Raw genomic sequence first — 16163 nt, forward strand, 5'->3', positions numbered from 1 at the left:
TCTAGTAACTATGAATCTTCCTTAAAAAAATAAACAAACAAACAAACATATGTTCATATACACAAACCCATCATTTCACATATGCCTTCTAAGAGGCTAGGACTCCAGGTTAAAAATCCCTGTGTTAAGGAAAAGACTAATCACTTTATAGTGGCCAAAGGAGTGAAATTAATAGTATCCCAGTATAAAATCCATCAACAAGAATGTATCGACAAACCCAAAGCTTCTTAGAATTCCTCATTCTTCCCACCATTTTGGTTAAATTTGCCCACCATATAAAATGGTACTTTTATGTACCACATAATTTCTTCCGTGCGTTAGTGTAAATTATGACTTTAAGGACTTCTAAAAAAAAAAAAAAAACATAGTAAACAAAAATGTGAGCCTTTACAAGGTCTAGAAATTATAAAACAAAACAAAACAAAAAAAACTTAAAAGTAAGTTTTTAACCATTCTACATAGTTGTAATGCTGAATTCTAACTGCTCAAGAAGCATTTCCTGAATTCATAGCTATGTCTGAGGTAAAGGGGGAAGTATGTCTGAAGTAGGCAGGGAAGAGACAGCCTTGGGACTCTTATCAGGGACTATGAGCAAGTCTGGGAAAACTCTGGACAAATACTCTGTACAAATTATGAATGAAAAGAACAGAAAGATAAGGAAAGCAGCTTTGTTCAGCAGCACCCCTCACAACACAAAGAAGTCAGTAAATGAGAGCCAGTCACCCTCCATGGCCTTCTAAGAAAATGCAGCCAGCCAATGAAAGGCTCACTTCAAAATTGGAGAAAGCTAAGATCAGAAGCCTTAACCCAATAGAATACATAGCAAAATCTGGATGTTTTATAGTCAAATGAAAACCATAATTGAATTAAGATATGATTAAAGGCTGATATTTAATAAGTATACAGTATTGTTCTGGTATTTTCTAAGACAGTGACTTTCATATAACATTGCTATAAATTTACTTTTAAATGAAAGCTAGAGATTGATGTTTATGCTGAACTCTAAAAACACAAATTAGATGGGTAGAGAATTGGTCAATTCTATGACCTCAACAAAATTTTTAAAAAAACACAAAAAACAAAACTAAGAACAAATTTTCACTTTACTCCACTATACCTCAGGATGGAGCCATTTATTTTGTTATATGTAACAGGAAGTCACCATATTTTATGTTGAAAAGTAACCCAGAAAGTGCCAATGCTATATAACATTAGCAACATCTTCAAATAAGATGCTTTATTATTAATATTATGTTAAATTCTTAGATTAAACATAATATTTAGATTTCTTTTTGGTATTTGTAATATCCCTTTCATATTGTTTTTCACAAATTAAGGCATACTTTTTAAACTTTTTTAAAAAATCTCAAGAGGTCTGGCTTTCTTTTTCTCCCCAGATGCTTTTATGGTGATAGTTTTTAAATCAGCTTTTGTCCACTGCTCAGAACTAAGTTCAGTTTATTTTTTTTATTATCACTTTCGTGGCTATTTCAAGAAGTTCTGTATTATCAAAAGCATCACTTTACATTATGCCTTTATAAAGTACTCCATTGTTCTTTGATTATCTAAGGTTATCTATTACAACTTATATGGTCTCATTTTATAGGACATCCAGCTTCTTTCTTCTACTATAAGTTTTATTCTGGCCAGGTACTTTCATCACATGTCAATTATTTAACAATGAAATTTCCAAACAGATCTTACTGAACTACTGTTTGCCCAATAAAAACGTTACACTACTATGACTACTACTTACATACAATGTTTACCCCATGTTCAAGTTTCTAAAAGTCAACTACAAGTTGAAATTCTGTTTTTGAGGCATTTCCTGGTATACTAGGCAGTGCATTAGAAAAGAGATTATATTGCGTTTAGGCCATAATAATTACCTTTTAACCATCTATGTATAATTAACAACCATTCAAAAAGAAAAGTGCAAATGTGCAAATGAATAAGAACAAAACAGTTTGTATACATGTAATGCATAATATATGATATAAATCTAGGCAACTAAAAACAATGGCTGACAACATCTTTCTGAGCATTAAATGACACCACCAGTTTTGTTTTATATGTATTCTTTCTTTTCAAGGATTCAAAGAATGCAATAGACATTATCTTAATGTTTCAAAAATTTCAGGAGTAGATTAGAATATTACCATTTTTTTCACAAACCAAAAAACAAAGAACTACCATTACTTTTGTATATTTCCAATAATAGAGCAAGAACAAGTCTAGCTAATCTCCTCTGGGATCTTAATTAGTACTATAAGTTTATTTGTATGAGTTAAAAATAGTATCACTCATGAGAAACAATGCCAAAATTATTATGCTAATCAATTATGTTAAAGGCCTAATGAAGAAATCCTTTAGCAACTATGAGGTACACACTAGTTGTAGGCATGAGGAACGTTTATATCGGCTCTTTTGGGTGTATACATTAAATGCAAAATCAGAAAGGAATCATGCAAAAATCCAGTTGCCCATGCAAGCACCCCAGAGTCTAATCCTCTCCTCTCAGTTCTGGTGTCAGGCCACAGTAGTGTGGAGACTTGTAGGCTGCTGTCCTTGTTGTAATGAATGGGAAGAGGCTGACAGTGGCATGGTCGAAACCTTCACCTCTTCTTCCCCTGTGGAAAAGTCAGTCATGGTCTAGTTACGGGTGACTAGATTTGTTAACAGTCCCTTTAAAAATGATTTCAATATTTGGAATATTGATACATATATAAAATACATGCTTAATGGTTGGGATCTGGGTGTGAAACAAGACATGAATTTTAAAATATTAACTTAAGTACCTAAAAAATAAACTGAACACACCCTTATTTTTAAGGTAAGATCAAATATAATAGATTTAGATTACAAATGCACCACCAAAAAAAAAAAAAAAACAAATAAAAAGAAAAGATTAAAGACCAGGAAAGCCATTCTTTTCCAAGCCAATTGGACCCTTACATAGATATTCCTTAGCAGTAAGTACTAGCTTGTTTTTAAAAAAAAAAAAAACAAAACAAAAAAAAAAAAAAAAAAAAAAAAAAAACAACTTAAGATTTGACTTACAGGAGAGAAAATAGATTTTAAAAGAAGAAAATTATAAACTCATGTTTCAAAGGCATAAGTTGTATATTAGGGGAAAAAAGGAAAAAAGAAATACTAGATATAAATATTAATTGATTAAATTAACATATAGCATCTGAAATTTACTATGTTCTTTTGAAGTAATTAGAAAATAGTAAAATATTAACAGTACAATGATCCAATTGACTGAAAAGTAAGATGACTACTTCTAGTCAGAAAACTATACATAAATGAGACCAATTCTCCTAATTATAATTGATAATCATTTCACTCCAAGTAACTTACTTTACGCATGACACAAAACTCAATAGTCACTGTGAAAATAGTTACTATAAAAACAAAATTTAAAGAAAAATGCCTTCTAGTAAGTAAAATTTGAATTAATAAAAAACATGAAAAATCTGAAGCCTAAACAATTTCAAATATTTTTGAGTAATACCTTGAAACAACACTGTTTGGAGACTAACACTTACTAATGGTTATTTCCCAAATAAGGTTCAGCATTATGTAGTAAAAACATTTTAGCAAAGAATTCTTTGAAAAATAAATCTGCAAAACTGCATTTGGAAAGTTAGCTTAACTGACAAACTGCAGAAAGAATGTCCAATCCATAGAACAGGTTATTTCAATTAGCAAACTCTCTTACACCCTCAAGTACATAGCAGGAGGCTGTGCCAAAGCAAATTTAAACTCCATTTCCTGGTGAGAACAGCAATACTAATAAGGACCTAAGCAAGAGACTGATTCTCAAGTTAATAAGCATCATTCTACTTTCTTTGTATTTGTTTTTCCTAAGCCTGGCCAATTTGTCTCATGAAGAAATACTGCTGACTTTAAAAAAAAAAAAAAAAAAGGATTTGCGAATATGTGAGAGCAAAAGTCAATTAGGGGAAAAGCCAAGTTGAAACACATGACAGTGGTCTTCAATTGTAAAGGAGAGCATCAGTGTTGCATCCCAAAACCACTTCCATTACTGATTTTGAGATCTGGGCTGTGACCCTGGCTTAGCACTAACTGAACATGTAACCTTAAATTATTTAAGTTTGCTGGAATACAGTTTTGACAATCCTAAAATGAAGGAACTGGACAAAGTGAGTCACTTTTTAGAACAAACGTACATGGTTCCAATAATAAAAAAAAAATCTAAATGAATCCCTTCAACTTACTTACCAATTAAAACTACTCAACAGGAATATTTCAATTATCTTCTGGACTTAGCAAACCAGATACTTAACAAGCCCAGAAAACACTGCTAAAAATACTTAAGTACTAAAGGAAATAACCAATTGAAAGCACAAAAATATTTTCAGTAAGACAAAGGAATGGAAACTGAATTTCTGTCACACCTCTGGCAACTGTTCTGCCCATGATAGGTTTCAGATATATCAATGCTTTTATAATTAACTGAAACAAACAAAAATAAAAATTTAACACAAATATATAGTAGACAGACAAGGCATCTGCATGACATGGTGGCTACCACCTCTGATTTGCTCTACACAGCTGAAGAGTAAGTATGTGTACCTCTCCTTCCTACACAGACTCAGTTCGAAGTATATTTTAGGAGGCCTAATAAACAGTGTGTAGTCTCCACTAGTGAAGCATTAACAAACAGATCTGCTGAATAGGGCACTATGATAAAGACTAGAGGATGCAAAGTTTAGTTCCCGGCAGTCATCCAAATCAAATACATCTGGGTTGAGGGAGGCAGATAATTCCTAGGTAAACTGTTTCAAATTAGATGCATTTCAGATGTTCTCTTTTTGTCATTATAATAGCTACTGAAAATCCTAAATCATCTAGTTACATTTCTGTAACTATTCTAAGGCTTATTAGCACATTCTGAGGCATCTGTCAAATATTGACTAACTCTAACAGGATTCTAGTGTGACCCTTAACAATTTTAATATTTTTTTTTGTAAATTAAAACTAAGTTTCTCTAGTCTTCAGTACTTTAAAAATAATCTAATAGCAAGCTTAGTTATAAGTCACCATTTAAATACCAAACAAGAATGCATTGCCAAATATTGAAAATCTGAAATAACTCTCTCTCTCTCCACCCCACAGTAAATATAATAATGACTCAGGATTAAGTTGGTGACTCCATTTTTAGCATCTCTAAAAAAAGTTTTCAATGTTCTGTGGTTGAGTATAAGCAAAGGGAAGGGGGAAAAAACAAACGATAGAATTATAATTTAATGCTACATTTAAAAATAAAGTTATCTATTTTACGTGAAGATTCAAAAAAGAAAAAAAACCTAACACAAAAAGGTCTGTACTTAACAAATCAGAGATATCTCATTGCTGATATTCCAAAATATTTACTTGTTTGAAACATTTGGAAATGTTGCTGGGTACTAATAAACAATAACAACTCAGAAGTGGTAAGTCAACCAAGGGTACCAAGTGTGTACAACTAAAAACGAAAGTCCAATATCACGTGCTCCCTGTTTCTCTACCAGAGTTCCTCATCTTCTTGTTTAACTCATCCCTACAATTTAAAAAACACCTCTTGTTATAAAAGACAGTTCTGCTTACTGTAACAGCACACAGTATCTGTCTCTATGCCTTTATTCTGGAGGTTTCCATCAACATAAACGACCTTTCTCTTTTGAGAAATCAAATTCAAGACACCACATTATAAATCAATTTCTACTTCTTCAAAAAATTCTCCAACAATGATTACCTACACTGTTTCTCAGATTTCAGGACCACACATACAGTTAGCCAATTTGCCATAGAGTTTCACTTTAACTCTTCAAGTATATTATCAACTACCTGAAATACCATCTGTATTCCCTACTTTTGTATTTCCCACATGACCTAGTTCACTGTTAGGCAAAAAGGAACTGAAATGTTAACCATAACTGGCTATTACTCTATTTTTAAATGTTTGGCATACTTAAGGGTTAAGGGGACCTTAACTTTTAAGGTTCAGGACCAGCTAAAAGGAACACTACTAGAAATTAAAATGTCTTCTTCTAAATTATTAAGACAAAGCAAACTCAAACAAAATTACATTCTAGTATGCTATGCTGAATGGAAGAAAGGGAAAAGGTATGTAGAAATTAAGACAGTGGATATCACAGGAAAGGACTGAAAAATGCTATTCTGGATTCCCTACAACCTAGTGTAATTCAATGAGCAAGGTATCATGAACCCCACCAACTATACAAATCACTACAGCAGGTGTTCTCCAATATGTGTAAATTAAGTTCACTGTTTCAACTGTTAAACTTCACTATATCCATAACAACAAACTAAGACCTAGCTACTTGTCTAGAACATGAAGTGCTGCTGGCCCTAAGGGAATATAACCAATGACTATTGATGGTTCTAAGTCTACCTGTCAACTTGCTAAAAAACAAAAGCATGAGTGCCTTAGTGGTAAAAGTACACTACTGTAATGACACTATGCCTTAATGACACATCTTAAAGGCCATGGAAGGGATGAAAATAATTGTATGAGTACACACCAGGGTGAGAACTATTCTGTTCTACTTGAAGAGAATCGGAGGGGGACAAGCTTTATCACATCATCTCTAAAGCCCAAATTAAATGAAAACAGTTAACCAGAATAACTTCTTTCAAGATAGTTCATTTAAAACTGTTATATAGGATCTTAAAACCCCAAAATTCTGAAACCTTCAAGGGTAGCAGTACAAAACCAGAAGTCCTCTGGCATCAAGCTTGTATTACCTTACTCATCCTAATTTATTTTTCCCAGAAATAAAAACATAGCCACCTAATAGATAAAATCTCTCCTAAACAATTTTCCACAGAAAGTATGTCTGTGACATATAATATGTTTATAAAACACTGATAACTGAAGTTCTCAAATATTGCTATACACGCATATGGCACAGTTTTGATGTATGCATGTATGTATCAGTCAAAACAAGTAATTGCTATAGCAGTTAAGAGTGGCTTTATCCCTCATGCTCTCATTATTTTTGATTTAAAAAAATTTTAACCACTTTACTTTTAGAATACAACACAAGATATTTTTACTATGGTGTTGGCCTTTATAACACCATAATTTCAGAGCCCAATTTTTCTTTTTTTCGTTTTTGTGTTTATATATCATCTGAAGGTCTGGTAATTATCCTGTTCAATACAATGCTTCCAAACAATAAGTAGGTATAATACTCCACCATCCTTATAAAGCTCCATATTACAAGGCATTCACTCAATCAAAAAAAAAAAAAAAAGGTTAAAGATAAAAATTTCTAAGACTATTGTGTACTCTTGTTACCCAGTACCTCTTCCCTAACCACCCAGCAACCTGAAGACATGAATGATACATATATTCTCAGAGGCTTCAAATGAACCTACCTGCTATGGGGATCCCTCCCAGACCTGTGTTGTGCTGTGGCGGGAGATTCAAGTCCAAGAAATTACTATTTGAGGTGGGGTTTGCTGTGTGGTTCAAGTGCATGATGCTATTGCGTGGAAAGGCCATCCAAGGATAGCGGGCTGCCTGGCCTGGAAAACCGAACGAATTATAAACTGCTCGGTGCTGCTGAAATTGAGGGAACCTCTGTGGCAAGACTGAAAAGGTACTATTAAGAGAGTTGGCATTTGTTGGTGCAGCAGAATGCAGAAATCCAGAGCCTGGACCTTTGGCGGTTGTAGTGTGTGAGGAGGAGTTCTGAAGAGATGTGGGAGACAGGGAAGGTTGATCTTGGACGGACAGTTCCTTCTCAATCAGGTCTGCTAAGGCTTTTCGAGTGACATCAAAGGGATCAAAACCCAAGTCATCCTCTGGCTGTTTAGAAGAACCAAAGCCAAATGCTGCTTGCCAGTCTGTAGATGATGATACTGGGATTGTTTCTGTCAGAAGAAAAAGAGTGATGAATATAAAATAAAGAGTCTATCTTTACAGAGTATATTAAACATCCTACATTACATTACAGTCCAAACCAGTGTTAAGTTAAGCATGCTACATTACAATAGAAAATAAACATTGCAAGATCATTAATTCCAGAGGACCTCATAAATTTCTAGCAGTGATTTCATTGTTAAATTATTAAGTTAAAAAAACTGAATGATATAGGCTGGTTGTGCTGATAAGGAAAAACTTCTCTGCTACCCAGATTATACCCAACAATTCATAATCAAAACCAGCATGTCATTAAAAAGTACTATAGTCTAAACAATTTTATCTAGTAAGGCTTATTTTTATATTGTATACTAAGATAAATTAAACATCTAATTATATGCTTTCAATTGTCTACATCACAGGTGCTACTGTGTCTATTTATTTATGCCATCTTCCAGATTGATATAAAATTGAAATGAGTAAAGAGAGAAATGGTGTGCTCTCTGCTTTCTAATCCCAATGCTCTGCCTGGCCACTCACAACCACCAAGATTAGCAGCCACCTCTGAAACCAGCAAGACAAAGTCACGCCTCTTCAAGGAAGAGAATGTAATCCATTCTTTAGTCTAGGTTCACCTGAATGTTATGTAGTAAAAGATACCAAAGCTCCTGCAGGTGGCTCGCATTGCGCTTTGGATATCAGTTAAAACAAAATTTCTAAAAGAGTAAAAGAATAAACCTCATACAAATATAAACCAGGTCAAAACTTTTAAAAATAGAATAGCAGAAAAGGGACAAAGTTTAGCTTTTACCACTAAATAAATTACTTTATTTGTCAATCAGACAATTAGGGGAAGATTTAAATTTGAATATATAAACACAAATCTGACTTAAAACGTTAATTCCTAAGCTACTCCCAGAGCAGTAACTTTTTTTGTCTTTCCCTTTGGGTTTTGAGACAAGGTTTCTCTGTATAGCCTAGCTGTCCTGGAACTCAAGAGATCTGACCTAACTCTGCTGGGATTAAAGGCATGTACCACCATGCCCAGCCAGAGCAGTGAGTTTTTATTTGAGAAAATAACATTTTTTTATTATTTTCAATAAATAATTTCTAGATAAATCTGTTCTCCAACATTGTAATTTCTAGGCAACACAACTAATACAATGTAGTTTAAATAATTTACATTTTTTTAAAAAAGAGAGTTGAAAGAAAACAAGATAGAAGTATATCAACCAAAATATATCCCATAAGTCTCTCAATTTCTATGAGTCTGATTACTAATACTAGGTAATTACATACCTGATGTGAAGAGGCTCTGTGGTTCTGGAGCTGTAGGCCAATCACTGGGTGTCTGTGGAGAGCTGGGAAAAGGAGGAAGCCCACTTGGTATAGGGTTGGGGTGGCGAAAATTGTCTGAGAATAATGACTGTGACTCTGTTCCTGCCCCTTCAAAAGGAGACCTTGCACTGTGATTGGATGAGCTGATGGGGATGACGGGATTGGATTTTGATAAACCAGGTGGTGGTGAAGGCGTATCACTGTTAGATATCTAAAAGAAAGAAGAAGTCAAACTAAGTATGTATTGTAATAAACCACAATTGAAAACATTTGCAATAAATTAACCAAAACAAAGAAGATCTAACCAAGTTTTTCTCAAACAATCATTAAAAAATAATTCTGGAGGCTGGGAATATAACCATGGATAAGATCCTGTGTTCAATCCCCAGCAGCAAAAGCAAAAGCAACAAACAACTAATCAAACAAATAAAAAGGAAAAAAGAAAACCTCATGCTTATTACAAAGCTCAATCTTTATATGATTCTATAGTATTTAATTCCAAGGTTTGAGGGACAGTATAAACCTCTCCTCCTCTATCTGTACACTATTTATACAAAATGTCTTGGGAAAATGAAAAGAATGACTAAGATTATCATAAGTTTATTTAATATTACCAATGTTCATACATGAAAAATTATTCTGAGATGACTCCGATATATGCTGTTTGATCAACTCAATACTACTAATACAAAGTCAACAGGGGAAAAGGAGTATTTAAATCCTTCTCATAGGGTTGGGAATATAATTGTAGCCTTGCCTAGTACAAGTAAGGCCCCTTAGGTTCAATGGCCAGCACCACACCAAAACAAACAAACAAACAACTCTTGCCATAGAAAAACATTTCAGTTAAAATGTATAAGCTTATTTGTGGGGTTTCTGTGTGTGTGTGGGGGGAGGGGGTGTTGAGGGGTTTTGTTGTTGTTGTTGTTGTTTTGGTGTGTTTGTGTGTATTCATATGAGTACGTGTACATGTGTGTAAGTTCATACAAAAGCCAGAAATCTGCACTGGGTATCTTCCTACACATGCTCCACTTTAGTTTGTGAGACAAGGTCTCTTACTGAACTTGGAGATCATCTAGGCAGTTGTGCCAAATTCTCCTGTCCCTGCTCTACCAATGCCGGGTTGCAGATATGTGCTACTACGCTCAGCATTTTTTTTTTTTATAATTTGTTTGTTTGTTTTGTTTAGTTTTTTGTTTTTTGTTTTTTTGAGACAGGGTTTCTCTGTGTAGCTTTGCACCTTTCCTAGAACTCACTCTGTCACCCAGGCTGCCCTCAAACTCACAGAGATCTGCCAGCCTCTGCCTCCCAAGTGCTGGGATTAAAGGCGTGCGCCACCACTGCCTAGCTGCACTCAGCTTTTATGTGGGTACCTGGGGTACAGATTCAGGCCATATGAGCCTTACATTTGTCTATGGGAAGTACAATGCATTAAGCTACAACTTTGTGATGACAATAGAAAAAGGTATATTATATTCCAAGAAGAAGAGAAAATGATGTAAAATTTCTAACTGTTGAAAAGTCTAAGTATTTTCTAAAACAGAATTTTCTAAATCTAGTATCAAAAGATGATGTGACCAAAATATGATGATGGGTACAAAATATTATGATTCTTAGATATATCTGAGTTGAAAAAAACTATTAGGCATGTTATATATGTGTGTAAACCTAGCCCTTGGGAGGTTTAGGTAAGAGACTCAGGAACTCAAGACCAGCTTCAGCTACAGAGCCAATACAAAATCAGCTTATAAATAAGACCCTGTCTCAAAATAAAAAAGAGAAAGAAAAATATTAACACTGATTATATGCTAAAGATTACATCTTGTAACTACTTTTAATTTGTTTTTTAGCAAAAAAAAAAATGTTAAGGTTTATTTTATCTTATGTCTATGAATGTTTTGCCTGTGTGTATGTGCATGCACCACATGTGTGCATAGTATTCACAGAGGTCAAAAGAGGGTACTGGATCCCATGGAACAAAGGGGTAGGATGACTGTGAGCCACCATATAGGTACTAGGAATCAAACCTAGGTCCTCTGCAAGAACATCCAGCCCCAATTACTTTTAGCTCATTAAAAAAAAAAAAAATAATGTCAACTCAAAATATACAAGGTATAAACAGATTTTCAAGCTATTTTATAGAATTTGTGACTTAAAAAAAAACTGTAGCTGACTTGAAAGATACTGGTACATTATGATACTGTACAAGTATGTGGTTATCAAGGCAATTTACAGCAAGCTAGCCACCATCAAATTAAACAGAGAGACACTCAAAGTGATTCCACTAAAATCAGGAACAAGACAAGGCTGTCCACTCTCCCCATATCTATTCAATATAGTACTTGAAGTTCTAGCTAGAGCAATAAGACAACAAAAGGAGATCAAGGGGATACGAATGGGAAAGAAAGAAGTCAAACTTTCACTATTTGCAGATGATATGATAATATACATAAGTGACCCCAAAAATTCTACCAGGGAACTCCTACAGCTGATAAACTCCTTTAGTAAAGTGGCAGGATACAAGATTAATTCAAAAAAATCAGTAGCCCTCCTATACACAAATGATAAAAGGGCTGAGAAAGAGAAACATCACCCTTTACAATAGCCACAAATAATATAAAATACCTTGGGGTAACACTAACTAAACAAGTGAAGGCCCTGTTTGATAAGAACTTTAAATATCTAAAGAAAGAAACTGAAGAAGATATCAGAAAATGGAAGGACCTCCCATGCTCATGGATAGGTAGGATTAACATAGTAAAAATGGCAATCTTACCAAAAGCAATCTACAGATTCAGTGCAATCCCCATCAAAAATCCCAACACAATCTTCACAGACTTGGAAAGAAAAATACTCAACTTCATATGGAAAACAAAAGAACCAGGATAGCTAAAAGAATCCTGTATAATAAAGCAACTTCGGGAGGCATCACCATCCCAGACCTCAAGCTCTACTATAGAGCTATAGTAATAAAAACAGCTTGGTACTGGTAAAAAAACAAAAAACAAACAAACAAACAAAAAAAAAAAAAAAAAACGACATACAGACCAATGGAATCGAATTGAAGACCCTGACATTAATCCACACACATATGAACATCTGATTTTTGACAAAGAAGCCAAAACTATACAATGGAAAAAAGAAAGTATAGTATCTTCAACAAATGGTGCTAGCATAACTGGATGTCAATATGTAAAAGATTACAAATAGATTCATATCTGTCACCATGCACAAAACTCAAGTCCAAGTGGATCAAAGACTTCAACATAAATCCAGTACACTGAACAAAGATACATACTCAGCTATGTTCATAGCATCACTATTCGTAATAGCCAGAACCTGGAAACAACCTAGATGCCCGTCAACTGAAGAACTGATTAAGAAAATGTGGTACATATACACAATGGAGTACTATTCAGCAGAGAAAAACAATGACAGCATGAAATTTGCAGACAAATGGATGGAACTAGAAAATATCATCCTGAGTGAGGTAACCCAAACCCAGAAGAACAAACATGGTATATACTCACTCATAAGTGGATTCTAGATATAAAGCAAAGAACAATCAGACTGCAACCCACAGAACCAGGGAGGCAACATAGCAGGGGGACCCTAGGATGACTGGCTTATAATAAGTTTTGGTTTTACTCAATCACTAGGCAAGCCTCAGTGAAACATTTCATTATTAGGATAAGAATTTGTACTGTATCAAGCTGATAATAGAAAAATAAATAAATAAAAATGAAAAAAAAAAGCTGTAGCTGACTTGAAAGATAGTGGTACATTATGATACTCTACAATAGTATGTAGTTATCAATGTAATTTTTGTTATTAAGAAGAGACTAACTTGACAAAGAAGCCAAAATTACACAATGGGAAAAAGAAAGTATTTTCAACAAATGGTGCTGGCATAACTGCATGTTGGCATGTGGAAGAATACAAATAGATCCATGTCTACTGCCCTACACAAAACTCAAGTCCAAATGGATCAAAGACCTCAACATAAAACCAGTTAAACTGAACCTGATAGAAGAGAAAGTAGGAATAGCATTGAACACACTAGCAGACCACTTCCTGAATAGAACACCAGTGATACTTACTACTCTTGGGCATATACCCAAAGGATGCTCAATCATACCACAAGGTATGTTCAACTATGTTCACAGCAACTTTATTTGTAATAGCCAGAACCTAGAAACAACCTAAATACCCCTCAACCGAAGAATGTATAAAGAAAATGTGATACATTAACACAATGGAGTATTACTCAGCTGTTAAAAACAATGACATCAGGAAATTTGAAGGCAAATGGATAGAACTAGGGGGAAAAAAAATCATCTTGAGTGAGATAACCCAGACCCAGAAGACAAACATGGTATGATATTTACTGTAAAGAATAATCATGCTACAATTCACAGACTAGTAGGGTCAGGTTGGGGAGGTGGATGGAGGGAGAGAGTACTGAAAGAGATGGCTGGCTTCTCAGGGTTAAGTAGAAACCTCATGCAAGGGAAAACCCCATGAATATATGAAAACCCCAAGGATGACCTTAGCTAAGACTCCTAGCAATAGTGGGTATATATCCTGAACTGGCCATCTTCCGTGATCAAATTGGTGACCACCCCAATTGCCATCAGAGAGCCTTCGTCTACTAACTGATGGAAACAGATGCAGAGACCCACAGTCAAACATTAGGCCAAGCTCTAGGGAAACCTGTTAAAGAGAGGGAGGAAGGATTGTAGGAGCCAGAGGGGTCAAGGACATCACATGAAAACCCACAGACACAACTAACCTGGCTCATAGGAACTCAAAGAGTCTGAAGCAACAATCAGGGAGTCTGCATAGACTGACCTAAGCCCTCTACATAGACATGTGACAGTTGTGTAGCTTGGTCTATTTGTAGGACTCCTAACAATGGAAGCAGGGGCTGTCCCTAATGCTTTGGCTGGCTCTTGGGAACCTATTCCTTATGCTAGGTTGTCTTGCCTAGCCTAAATACAAGGGAAGTGCTTAATCTTACCACAATTTGATATGCCATGCTTTGTTGATACTCATGGGAGGCCTGACTCTTTCTGAACAGAAACAGAGGAGTGGATATTGGGGTGGTGGGGGGAGGTAATGGGAAGAGAGGAGGGAGGGAAAACTGTAGTGGGGATGTAAAATAAAATAAATTAATTAAATTTTTAAAAAAAGAAACACTTAAAAGAAATATTCATTGTCATTAGCCATAACGGAAATGCAAAGCCAAATGATTCTGAGATTCCATCTTACACCTACCTGTCAGAATGGCTAAGATCAGTGACAGCTCATGCTGGAGAGGATGTGGAGCAAAAAAAGGAAAAAAAAAAAAAAAAAAAGGGAGGGGACCAACTTATGTCCTATACATTCGATGCAGAAAAGAAGCTAGCTATTACACATTAACAAAGCAGTCCATTATGGTATTTTTAAATTACGTTGGTATTTAAAGTATTTTTTAAATTTTTTTCTTTTTTTCCCCCCTCTTTTCTTTTCTTTACTTTTTTTTTTTTTTTTTTTTGGTTTTTTGAGACAGGGTTTCTCTGTGTAGCTTTGGAGCCTGTCCTGGAACTCACTTTGTAGACCAAGCTGGCCTTGAACTCACAGAGATCCACCTGGCTCTGCCTCCTGAGTGCTGGGATTAAAAGCGTGTGCCACCACCGTCCGGCTTCAATTTTTTTTTTTTATACAAAAGTGTTTTTTTAAAATGCTTTGCTTTCAGGTTATAGCAGATAAATGAAATATTTTATCTAAATCTTACCTGTTGGGAATTATCACCATTCCCTATACTGAGAGAATCGGAAGGTTTGTCAATGGGGCTGTAAAAGAAAACAAACTGAGTAAAAGGAAGAGTAAGTCATTCTAACACACACACACACACACACACACACACACCACAAAAACTCCCCAAAGTAAAAAGAATAAACATTTTGTCATCTTAACAATATTTTTGAGGTACTATGATGCAAGACCATATGTAAAATATTAAGGGTTCAAAACATATAAGGGAAGGTCTCAACCTTCTCTCCCCCACTATGAAACTCACATTCTTATTAGTCCCCAAAAATAAGTGGCTAATGGAGAAGGGGAAAATGACAAAAAGAAACAGTGATTAACTTATTTTTCTACATGTTTGACAGAGGACAGAAAGTAGAGAAATGCTCACTACAGGCGATTAGGATCCATACATTTCTTTTAATACGTCTATGAATAATAATCCTATCTCTAGGAAGAGAAGGCAAGAGTATATATTACACATAAAAGCAAGATAAATGATACGTACTTTAATAAAAATAAATTTTTTCTAAAAAAATATTAACATTTATCTTCATATAGAGAAAACATAGTACAATGGTTAAGAGAAATTGTAAATTGAAGTCCGTTTTAAGGTGTCTCATTCAAAGACAAAATAAAAAGCCCTAACACTAACCTAATTACATCATTTCTATAACTAATCCCACTTAGTTCAAACATGAAGAAAAGTATTACTACCCAAATATGTGCACAGAAACACACAAACAAATTGCTCTAAACAAATTTAAGGGCTGTTACGCAAGGCTGAGTCCTAAGCATATGTTATACAGAGACGCTGCTAGCTACACTAGATAATCTAACAGCTGTACACTACAGTCAGCTATCAGATTGTTTAAACAGAAAATGCTGAAAAGACTTATACTCTAAGGGGAGAAATGGAAGACAAGAAGAGCATCAAAGGTGGGAACAGCGTATGCCAAATGACTTCACATAATTCGGAACTCATTGGTTCAAACAAAAAGATGGTCTGAATTAACAAAAATAATGACAGAAAATGAGACAGAGGCCAGAAGAAAGAAACAAATGAAAATTAGCAATATTTAACAACTTTTTTTAACATTTATTTGTTTGTGTGTGCTGCAGTACATGACGGACA

At 34.7% G+C, this 16163-nt stretch overlaps 1 protein-coding gene across 3 annotated transcripts in view; it reads right to left on the reverse strand.

Annotated features, from left to right (window-relative positions):
- Positions 1-16163, reverse strand: part of Cnot4 (CCR4-NOT transcription complex subunit 4) — a 63264-nt gene that overhangs the window by 23381 nt on the left and 23720 nt on the right. For 2 of the 3 annotated variants that reach the window (XM_059257566.1, XM_059257565.1), the window contains exons 7-9: positions 15015-15072; positions 9200-9449; positions 7414-7911 (exon numbers count right to left, since the gene is read on the reverse strand). In XM_059257566.1, coding sequence (XP_059113549.1) covers positions 7414-7911; positions 9200-9449; positions 15015-15072 — 806 coding nt within the window. Of the gene's footprint in view, positions 1-1085; positions 2631-7413; positions 7912-9199; positions 9450-15014; positions 15073-16163 lie in introns of those variants that run through there. The other variant, XM_059257567.1, reaches the window with a different exon arrangement.

The sequence above is a fragment of the Peromyscus eremicus genome, chromosome 3 (genome assembly GCF_949786415.1).
Source record: "Peromyscus eremicus chromosome 3, PerEre_H2_v1, whole genome shotgun sequence".
Lineage (NCBI taxonomy): Eukaryota > Metazoa > Chordata > Mammalia > Rodentia > Cricetidae > Peromyscus > Peromyscus eremicus.